This window comes from Rhincodon typus, chromosome 11 (genome assembly GCF_021869965.1).
Source record: "Rhincodon typus isolate 14 chromosome 11, sRhiTyp1.1, whole genome shotgun sequence".
Taxonomy (NCBI): Eukaryota; Metazoa; Chordata; class Chondrichthyes; order Orectolobiformes; family Rhincodontidae; genus Rhincodon; species Rhincodon typus.
Window position 1 is genome coordinate 31,813,373 of NC_063342.1, and position 12,007 is coordinate 31,825,379.

Consider the following 12,007-nt stretch of genomic DNA (forward strand, 5'->3'; position numbering starts at 1 on the left):
AAATTTCAACTCATCTGAAACCGCAGGTAACACTTTCTGAATTATTATTATTGTGCTCCTGATTTAGCTTGTACCAGTGTCACAGAACCATAGAATCCCTACAGTGTGGAAGTAAGCCATTCGGCCCATCGTGTCCATGCTAATGGTCCAAAGAGCATCCCACCCAGATCCAACCTCCTATCCTATCCCTGTAATCCTGCATTTCCCACTGCTAATCTAGCTAGCCTGCACATCCCTGGATACTGTGGACAATTTAACATGGCCAATCCACCTAACCTGCACATCTGTGGACCGTGGGAAGAAACCGAAGCACCTGGAGGAAACCCACACAGGTACGGAAGAATGTGCAAATGCCACACAAACGGTCACTCAAGAGTGGAATCGAACCCAGGTCCTTGGTATTGTGAGGCAGCGGTGCTAACCACTGAGCCACTGTGTAGCCCATGTCCCTGATGCAGCTTCAGTTCCATTTTGGCTTTTAAAACTTCAAAAATTTAACTTAATTTCTTTTCCATCAACTGAATTAAAAACAGTCTGATCTGGGATTAATAATAATTTCATTACTTTAAACTAATTTTATTAGGTACACTGCTTAGCACATATTACTCCATTGAACGACCTCTTAGCATTTCAGAATTTGATAAATGCTTTTCTCTTGAACAACTTCCCAGCACAAACTGAAACGAAAGTGAAGGTCTGGAAAGTTTTCCTTCTAAGTCCTCTGGATTGTTCACTCGAAGAGTGACTTCCTCTCACTTGGTATTAGGATTGTAGTTTGTAAAAAGCTAATTGTTAACTCTAAACACGTAAACAAAGCAATATGTTTAACTTAGAATTCCGATAGCCCAAACTTGCAGTAAAAGGTATTAAAATAAAGCTTCACAATCTCACAGTTTCATCACAATATTTCTAGAATAGTGTTAGTTCAGTTTATAAGAGTCGTATCTATTCATTACATTTTTATCAGAATGACATAGTATTTAATCACTACAACAAAACTCTATTGGCCCAATTAAATGCCTTCTTCCTGAATAAAGAAAGTAACTGGCGAAAGAAGAAAAACATAATGAATAACTGATATGCCTCTTTTCCATTTTGCACAGAATCGAGAATGAGCAATCCGTCAGAGTCTATCAAGCCTTCCCTGGATGGCAATGAAGGGAGCACAGGTTGGACCTTTCCCTTTTAACTGATTTGATGTTGAATAATTTTTGCAGAACTCTTGGAAAATAATGTAGGCTTCCTGATGTGTAAAACTGGCTTCAGAGTAAAATTTGCCCGGCTGATATTAACATATTATGTTTTCAGTATTGTCCATTGAGAAAGAAAGACTCCGAGAAGTACCAGCATCCACGGCCAACTAAAGAATTTAAGAATAATGTTGCATTAAGGAAAGCACATGATACCTTGACTAATCTGTTTGATCTGTCACAGTAAGATTAATTGGCAGCCAGCCAATCAATGCCTGGTTTCCTATGCCAAATACCTTTGAAGTTTTATATCCTTATATTTGCCCTGATGAATAAAAACATCAATAGCATGTCTCCTTTTTTCCAACAAGTTTAGAAACTCATAATTCAGACAGTCAGTGTGGTTTTGTGAACGAGAACTGATGTTTGATTAATTTATTAGAGTTCTTTGAGAAAGTAACAGACAGGGCAGTAAGACCAGGGGTGAAGATGACAAAAAGACTGCAGAGGGATATAGACTGGTTAAGTGAAGTGGGCAAAAACTTAGCAGATGAAATATAATGTGGGAAAATGTGAGGTTTGCACTTCTATAGGAACAGAAGTGCTGAATGTTATTTAATTGGAGAAAAGAGAGCAGAAAGCTACAGCACAGTGGAATTTTGGAATCCTTGTGCATGAATCATAAAGCTGGCTGCCACGTTCAGCAGTTAACAGTGAAGGCAAATGGAATATTGGCCTTCGTTTCAAAGGGACTGGAGTATAAAAATAGGGAAGTTTTGCTAAAACTACACAAGGCACTAGTCAGACCACAGCTGGAATACTGAGAGCAGTTTTGGGCCCCTTGTCTAAGGAAAAATGTACTGACATTGGAGGTAGTCTAGAGAAAGTTAATTAGGCTGATACAAGGAATGAAGTGTTTTATGGGGAGAGGTTGAGTAGATTGGGCCTGTACTCAGTGGAATTTAGAAGAATGAGAGATGACCTTATTGAAGCGTATAAAATTCTGAGGGCCTTTAACAAGGTAGATCTAGTGAGATTGTTTCCCCTTGTGGGAAATTCTAGGACTAAGGGAATAATCTCCGAATAAAGGATTGCATATTTAAGATAAAGACAGGTATTTCTTTTCTCAAGGATAATGAATCTGTGGAATTCTTTACCACAGAGGGCTGTTGCGCTGTGTCTTTATGTATTCAAGGCTGAGAGATTTTTAATTAGTAAGGGAATCAACAGTTATAGGAAAAGGGCAAGGATATGGAGTTGGGTTTTCAGCTCAGCCATGATGTCATTGAATGTTGGAGCAGAGTTGATGGCTAAATGGTATGCTTCTGCTCCTATGTCTTATAGTCTTGTGGATAATGGGGAACCAGTAGATTTGTTGTCGTTGAATTTGTAAAAGGTATTCGGTAAATTGCCATATCAAAAGTTAGCGTACACGATAAGAACTCATGTATTGAAATTTACATATTAGCAGGGTAGAGGATTGCTGGGGTCTCAACAATTTGTCATCCGTGTTATTGATTTGGATGAAGGAACTGTGTGTAGTGTGGTAAATTTTGCTGATGATATAAAGATAGGTTTACTAAACAAGTTGTGAAGAGGACAAAACAGAAGTCTGTAAAAGTATCTGGACAGGTTAAGTGAATGAGCATAATGTGGGAAATTCTGAACTTTTCAATTTTGGAAAGGCCAATAGGAAAGCAGAATATTATTTAAATGGAATGAAATAGAAATCTGTGCTAAAAAGAAATATGACTTGTAATACATAAATTACAAAAAAAACTAGCATGCAGGTACATTGTGATTAGAATGGTGATTGGAATTTTAGCTTTTGTTGCAAAGGGGATGGCGTATAAAAGTAGGGAAGCTTTTCTTTATTCTTTCATAGGATGTGGGTGTCACTGACAGTTCCAGCATTTATTGTCGATCCTTAGTTACCCTTGGACTGATTGGCTTTTTAGATCTTATCAGAGTAGTTGCTGTTGGACTCGTGTCACATGTAGGCCAGACCATGTAGTGATGGCAGAGTTCCTTCTCTGAAGGATGTTTGTGAATGAAATGGGCTTTTTTTAAAATGACAATTGTCATGACTGTGGTTGGACATGAGCACTGAGCCTATCTAGTCCTACTACTTAACTGGTAACAGCATATGTTTAACTGTTTGGCCCAGTTACTGATTTGGCCGTTTACATACTATATGCAAACAAAAAATGAAAGTGTTGGAGAAACTCAGCAGTTGTGGTAGTATCCATGGAGAGAAAAACAGTTGATGTTTCAAGTCCAATGACACTTTGTCAAAACTAATCAAAATGTTAACTCTGTTTTTCCCTCCACAGGTGCTGCCAGACATGCTAAGTTTCTCCAGTACTTTGTTTTTGCTTGCTACAGATCTCCAGTATCTATTCTGTTCTTTGTTTTAATTACGTATAATTCATATTAGATTCAGAATAAAATGATCCATTGACCAAATTTATTTAATAAACAATAAAATTGATTTTGTTATGGACACAAGACTTAACTGATAAAGATACAAAGCTGAATAATAGTTTGCAATAAAAATAAATATTTAGAGTTTTGGCAAAGATCTGAAGCTCGGGTTGTGGATTAGGTTGTTGACTTGCTTGCCGAGCTGGCTTGTTTTTGTTCACCATGCTTGGTGACATCATCAGTGGAGCCTCCGATGAAGTGATGTTATTATACTGTCTGGTCCTTTGTGGTGAGTACTGTCATTTCTGGTTTTGATCTGTATGGGTTTGTACATGGGATCCAATTCTATATGCTTGTTGATTGAAGTATGGTGGAGAACCATGCCTCTAGGAATTCCTGTGCATGTCTGTGTTTGGCTTGGGCTATTATGGTTACCTTGTCCCAGTTAAATTGATAACCTTCATTGTCAGAATGTACCGATATTAAGGAGAGTTTGTCATGCCGTTTTGCTGCTAGCTGATGTTCGTGTATTTTGATGGCTAGTTTCCTTCCTGTGTGTCCGATATAATGTTTGTGGCAGTCGTTGCATGGTATTTTGTAAACCACGTTCGTTCTGCATGTTGTAGGAATGGGGTCTTTAATCCTTAGAAGTGTTTGTCGTAGAGTGGCTGTGGGCGTGTGGGCCACCATGATGTCTAGTGGTCTTAGGAGCCTTATTGTCAATTCTGATATATTCTTGATGTAGGGCAGTGTGGCCAGTGTGTTAGCTCATACTGTGTCCTCCTGTTGTTGTTTGTTTTGCAGGCATGTGTGGATGAAGTTGCGGGGATATCTGTTTAAGGCGAGGATCTTGTATGAGCGTTCTTCCTCTTTCCTGCGTAGTTCTGGAGTGTTGCAGTGTGTCCTGGCCGGTTTAAATAGTGTCCTAATGCAGCTTTGTTTGTGGAAGTTGGGGTGGTTGCTGTGGAAGTTGAGGATTTGATCCCTAAGGGTTGCTTTATAGAACTACGCAGGAAAGAGGAAGAACACATAATTGGCTTAACCGCAGGAGACAGTGGTGGTAGATGTTGCTTTTTGGACAGGAAGCCTGTCACCAGCGGTGTTCCACAGGGATTGGTTCTGGGTCCTTTTTTATTTGTCACTTACATAAATGATTTGGATGTGAATATAGAAGGTATGGTTAGTAAGTTTGTGGACGACACCAGAATTGGTGGCATTGTAGACAATGAAGAAGGCTTTCTAAGATTACAGATGGGTCTGTGGGCTGAAAAATGGCAGATAGAATTCAATCTGGATAAATGTAAAATATTGCATTTTGGTACAACAAACAGATGCAGGACCTGCGCAATTAATGGTAGGCCTTGGGTAATGTTGTAGAACAGAGGGGGTTCAGGTACATAATTCTTTTGAAGTTTGTGTCACATATAGACAGGGTGGTTAAAAAGGCTTTTCGCATGCTTGCCTTCATTACTCTGCCCTTTGAGTATAGCAATTGGGAAGTCATGTTGAGGTTGTATAGGATATTGATGAGACCTCTTCTAGAGTGCTGTGTCCAGTTCTGGTCACCCTCTTATAGGAAGGATATAAGAAAGCTCGAGAGAGCCCAGAAGAGATTTACCAGGATGTTGCCAGGTATGGAAGGTTTGAATTACAAAGAAAGGCTGGATAGGCTGGGACTTCTGTTCACTGGAGCGTAGGAGGCTGTGGGTGACCTTATAGAAGTGTGTAAAATCATAAGGGTTACAGATAGGGTTAATGGTAGGTGTCTTTTCCTAGGATGGGAATTTCCAGGACTTGGGGACTTATTTTTAAGGTGACAGGAGAGAGATTTAAGAAAAGACGGAGTCAAATCCTTTACAAGAGGGTGGTTCGCGTGTGGAATGAACTTCTTGAGGAAGCGGTGGATGCAGCCACAGTTGCAACGTTTAAAACACACTTAAATAAGTGCAAGAATATGAAAGGCTTGGAGGGAAATGCGCCAGGAGCAGGCAGGTGGGACTAGTTTAGTTTAGGGTTATGTTTGGCATGGACTTCTTTGACTGAAGAATCTGTTTCCGTAATGCAGTTTCCATTGCTGTCTGGGAAACAGAATTCAAAAGCTTTATAACCCTGAGGGAAAACAAACCTCATCTCCCTGTTAAACAGGAGGCCCTGATGTTTAAACTATGCCCCTAGTTCTAAAATTCCGAGAGGTAACATTTTCCCAGCATCTACCTTGTGAAGCCCCTCATTCTCATTTGTTTCAATTAGATCATCTCCCATTTCAAGGTAAAGTTAGACAGACTTTGATTGACAGAATCCAGGGTTACGGGTGATCAGATCACCTGTGATCTTATTAAATGGCAGAACAGATTTGAGTGGCAAATACCCTACTCCTATTTACTATGATTTTATGATGGTATAACACCTGAAAGATTGAAGATTTTCTTGATTGTGCTTCAGAGTGAAATTTGAAAGAAGACTTGATGAGCTTTATTTGTGAAATATTCTGAAATTGTAAATTACTAATTTATTAATCGACAATTGATTTGGTCTAGATGGTAATCAGATAGCTATATTCTTCCAACTTGACTGTTTTTTTTAAATTTATCCAACAAACAGTAGAATCCTTATCATTGAGAGGGTTTGCATCTTCAGTGAGCTCACCAAAGGACCTCTTAGGCCAAGTGTACTGCCTTAGACAATTTCCTCACTTTCCACTGTTCCTGGAGGGGCTTGTGTCTAGAAACCCTTGAGTTGTGTGTACTGTTGACCAATACAGAATAATCCCAGGAATGACTCTGAAATAATTATTTTCCTCTGATCCAGTATCCATTAATTCCAAGAGTACTTTATTGTGCTTTCTTATAAAACTGTTCTTACAATTTTTTTACTGAATTAATTAGTTTTTTTTCTCTGCGTTAAAGAGTTAAATGAAAAGGATTTTGGAGGTTAAATGAATATAATTAAAAGATATTATACATGAAGAGTCCAAACTTTAAAAAAAAAACAATATTTATTTCTCATTTCTAGTTTCCCAGGGGAATACAGTCCAATACAGAAAGTACTCCCACAGTGCTATTGGGTATTGATCAAGGAACAACAAAAGAATCCGCGCATTCAAGTCAGAATGGTGTGTGACTTGCAGATTTTATTCCTCCTTGTTTACCTATTGCCATTGCCCTCCTAAGTGGTTGTTGTGGATTTAGAAGGTACTGTCACATAAACTTGGGCGAGTTGCTGCAGTATGTGTTCTAAATCATAATATTGTAGCCATGATGAGCTAGTGGTGGAAAGGATGGATGGTTAACTTGGTGGATGGGAAGGTGTGCTGTTTTATCCTAAACATGGTCATGATTTTGAGTGCTAATACCCAGTCAGCTGGAGTACATCCCATTACATTGGTGATGTGACTTGTAGATAAGAGAACTTTGGGGAATCAGGTATGTACCCAATGTAGAATGCCAGCTCTGATTCTGATCTGGAGATAGTAGGAACTGCCGATGCTGGAGAACCTGAGATAACAAGGTGTAGAGCTGGATGAACACAGCAGGCCAAGCAGCATCAGAGGAGCATTTCTGAAGAAGGGTCCAGACCCGAAACATCAGCTTTCCTGCTCCTCCGATGTTGCTTGGCCTGCTCTATTCATCCAGCTCTACACCACCTTTTATCTCTGATTCTGATCTGCTCTAGTTGCACTGCATTTATGTGGCTGGTCCAGATCGTCTTCAGTGGTAGTCTGCAGGATGTTGGTAATGAGAGATGCAATATCATTGCCAGTCATGGTGAACTGATCGAACTCCCTCATTGCTCATGGGCATTGGTCGACAATTGTGTGACTTTAGTGATGCTAGATCAGCCTTAGCTTAGAGAGCATCCAAGTCTGTTTCATGTAATAATGGATTGCTACATTATTTGAAGAACTTGTATGGAGCTGAGTGCCGCAGCTGTCAGTGAGCATTTGATCTTGTGATGAAGCTAATATTATTGAGCAGCTGAAGATGCATATGCCTAGGATTCTATCCTGGAGAACTCCTGCAGTGGATACCAAGGGTTCAGATTATACTGCATAAATGTGATGGCAACAGATACATCTTATGAGCATGCATAACCATACACAGTTGTGAATCCCCCCGCAGTAGATGATTAGGAGGCACAGTGCCCAGAAAGCATGAGAACATGGGCAGCATGAGGTGGTTGTGAGCCTTTTGGTGTGCGTATTCCATATGAAGCTTATGCTTGCAGGCTTTTGCCCAATTACACGCCTGTACAGAGTCATAATCAAACTGAGTAGCTCTATGAATGTCAGTTTGCAATGAATAGATGGTGGCACTGACCCTGAGAGCAGATCGTTTAACCCATTGTTGCAAAGAATTCAGGTTCTTTTTTGACGGGCATTGGTGCTGACCAGGCTGCAGCTTTGGCCCAGGCTGCCTGGATCTGATGGTAGGGCTTCTTGCTATCATCTGTAAAGAGTGGACACCCCTTCTTTGCTGGACGTCTGAAATAAAGCCTCTTGGTGTTGCTGAACCCAAGGGCTAGATTCTGTTTAGTTTGAGACATCTTAGGAGTGGGGATAACTAATTTAGGTTCCAGTGATGCTGCATGTTTGCTGTTAAGTGAATGTCTGTCTGGATGCCCTTTGAAGTCAGAAGTCACAACACCAGGTTAGAGTCCAACAGGTTTATTTGAAATCACAAGCTTTTGGAACGCTGCTCCTTCATCAGGTGAAGTCACAAGCTCCAAAAGCTTGTGATTTCAAATCAACCTCTTGGACTATAACCTGGTGCCATGTGACTTCTGACTTTATCCACCCCAGTCCAACTCTGGCATCTCCACATCATGGATGCCCTTTAAATGTTGTACCCTATCTTTTGACTGTGGAAGATAACAGTAGGGAAAATTTAGTGGAACAATACTTCATTGTAGGAGAAAAGGCATTTTGAGTCCTAATGGAAAGAACAACCTCTAACATTAAAGTCAAAAATGGAAAATCTCACCTAATACCTGAAAATCTAATGGATGGACTTCAGTGAAATTTAGTAATGATGAAATGGTCAAGGAAGAACTCATTCTTTTTGACAAAGATTGAGATCCTGGAGATGAGGCAATTTGACTTCTTTAAAAAGTTGGAGGTTGTTTGATTTTCAAATGTTGTCGATTGTTTCCAAATGTTTCAAATTATTTCACCTGCTATGTTAGAATTTGTTACAGCTGTCAAAATGTAACAACTTATAGATGTGGATTGGCTTGAAACCTTCATGAGCTGATTTTATTTTTACTTTTTTAAGCATGCAGGGAAAGCCTCAAGAACTGAGTAATGGTAAAAATGTTAAGACAGTATATTACAGATATGTGCTTCACTGAGTGCTGCCTCCAATACTTTTTGCAACAACTTGACATGATTAATTATTCGGCTACATCTTTTTCAGAGGACAGTTTTGAGTTGCATCATCTGCTCTGGAATAATAAGCATAAGCTACACAGTGCAAGGATGCAGATTTCCTTCCCTAAGTTTGCTAGGCAACAGTTAGGTTTTTACTTCAAACAGATCTTTTCATGGTCACTTCTAGTAATGTCAGCTTTTTAATTCAAATTTACAAACTGCTACACAGTGTGACTTGAACTTGTGTTCTCTGGATTATTAGTTTGGGGCAAAAACAGAAATTTCTGGAAAATCTCAGCAGGTCTGGCAGCATCCGTGGAGAGAAATCACAATTAATGTTTCAGATCCAGTGACTCTTCTTCAGAACTGATGGTAGCTAGGAAAGGATGGTTTTTATGCAGAACTTTATTAGTTTAGGGTTTGGATTATTAGTTCAATCCAAAGCTGTCATTGGCAATGTTATATAAGTTGATTGGAAGGGTCTGTATTGATATTAAAATTGGCGGCTCTGCTGATATCACCTTTTTAGATCAATGAAAGTTCCATGCAATAATGAGGTATGCAAATAAGCATTAAATCTTCCATGTACAATTGTTCCAGTGCAAAATGATTGCTGTGTTTTCACAGAATAGCATAGGGAGCTACTGTGATTGAAGCAAGCAACTGACAGTGTCTCTGCACAACAGCAAACTGCAATCTTAAGTTTTGGAATCAACTTCAATTTTGAGTCAGGAAAGTCTTATTTAATTCTTCAGGCACGTGATAACCCAAATTCTCCTTTATAGACAGCATTGAACTGCAATTGGTTGTGAAGATCTGAAAGAAATTTGTATGTTGTAGTTCGAGAGCTCTTGCTTTCAAATTATTTCATCATTGTTTTACCCAAGGTGAAGGATAACCATGCAGAGTATTAACTTCAAATTGGAGGTGGCATGTATTTTAGTTTTAAGGTATTCTGCACAGGGATGGAAATGATTTGCAATTTGAAGAAGATTTTACGAAAAAAAATACAGTAGCAATGCTTTTTAAACTAAAACTGGTGATTATTTTCTAAATTGATGGACATAACTAGCATTGTCCAGTACATTAGATATCAAAGCTGGAATATTTTCAATTGAATTGAGCATCGTGGTACATGATTTCCCCTAGTTCATAAGCTTTTACATTTTCACATTGGTAAATCTTATGTTAGGATCTTATTTGTGCCTTTACTCATCTGGTCAAGAAATCACTAACTACTTTGAGCTAAAGCATAATTTTAATTATTAATTTTCTCTATATTCATAAGTTTAAGTTCTAGTGGCTTTGAAGAATGTCTTTACAGTAATCAAACACAATTCAGTACACTGTCAGCCATAGCTATGGAGTCCTTCTTCAATAAGCGTCCACTAAAGAGAAAGTCTAATAATCCAGAGGAAATTAGAATAATGGCAACAGTAGTGGAAGAACAGCTACTTCTATTCATGGAAACACAGCTTGTGCATTAACAGTTTTCTTTGAAAGATCTGATGTGTAAGACTTTATATATTGTGCTAGAAAGGAAAGGTATACAAGGAGAATCAAATTTCAATCGTATAATTATTGAACAGTTATAGCACGAAGGGCACCATCGAGCCCATCACGTCTGTGCTGGCTCTGCACAAGCAATTCACTGTGCCATTCTACGGCTTTCTGCATGTAGCACCACAAAGTCTCCTTTCAGATTTTGATCCAACTTTCTTTGAGTATCATAATTGAATTTATTTCCATCATTGTCTCAGGCAACGCTTTACAGATCCTAAAAACGCATTTTAAAAAAAAAATTTGTTCATTACTGTTGCTTCCTTCGGCAGTTGCCTAGAATCTGTACCATCTGTTTCTTGATTCTTCCACAAATGCTGACAATTTATTTCTATCTACTCTCCTCACTCCCCACATCATTTTGAATACCCCGATTAAATAACCTTTCAACCTCTCTCTTTGAAGCAGAATAGTCCCAGGTTCTCTAATTTGTCATCATAACTAAAGTTCCTCACCGTTGGAACTTTTCTTCTGAATCTTTTCGGCATTCAAAACATGAATGTAATACTTCAGTTTTGGCCAAACCAGTGTTTTGTACAGGTTATCATAACTTTACTCTCTGATCTTCTCGACCTGTTTTTGTATCACCGAGATTTGGAACTTGTACTCTGTACACCAGCATCTGTGTCATGACTATAAATAAGAAAGGAAAACACCACCGTAAACCTTCCTTCAGTACAAAAAAAATTAACAGTTTACTACAAATGGCAAACCAGTGAAATGGTACATTGCTGCTCCAATGTATCATTCTGTGGAATGATGTGATATGGATTTGGCCTAACACCATCCCAGTTTCTATTCTGCTGGACATTCACATGGTTAATGCCAGTCATGTATAGTTGGTATGTTTGCCCTCTTGATCTAGTACGTGGAATGTGAAAATGGAAGAAAGAAAATTATCGGGTTGCCATAAAGGACTGAATCACTATGAAGGATATTGGGGTAGAAAAAAACACATGAAGAACAGTTTTGATTAACTGATTGCTAATATTTGAGGTAATTGTTTTAACACCACTGTAATTTTGTCCTCGAACAACACATCTGTGTCTTAGAAAACCATGGTCAGAAATCACACGACACCAGATTATAGTCCAACAGATTTATTTGAAAACACAAGCTTTTGATGTCTTTGTTTTCTTCAGGTGTCAGTTAGAGAGGTAGTATCAGACACAGATTTACAAGCAAAAGATAAAAAGGTCACAGCACTGCTGAAGATACACTAAACAAAACTAAGACTCTGTAAAATCTTTAATCAGTCAGAAAGGTTTAATTGATGAATATCCATATGTAAATGCCCGATTTCCTTTGACGTCACCAACTTGAGATAGATAAAGGTTTTATCAGTGTAAAGAAGATGTGACATTTACAATGCATGTTAGGCGTCAGGCCTTGTTTAGAGTCTGTTCGTGTTTTCGTTTGGAGTAAGATTGGTTTTCTTTCTAGAGTGGGATTTCATAAAGTGTCACAT

At 38.8% G+C, this 12,007-nt stretch overlaps 1 protein-coding gene across 1 annotated transcript in view; it reads left to right on the forward strand.

The window, feature by feature from the left end:
* Positions 1 to 1,100: 1,100 nt before the first annotated feature.
* pou2f1b (POU class 2 homeobox 1b) overlaps positions 1,101 to 12,007 on the forward strand; it is a 134,561-nt gene continuing 123,654 nt past the window's right edge. The window contains exon 1 of the mRNA XM_048603084.1: positions 1,101 to 1,169. Within this exon, the coding sequence (XP_048459041.1) occupies positions 1,149 to 1,169 (21 nt within the window). The 5' untranslated portion in view covers positions 1,101 to 1,148. The remainder of the gene's footprint in view (positions 1,170 to 12,007) is intronic.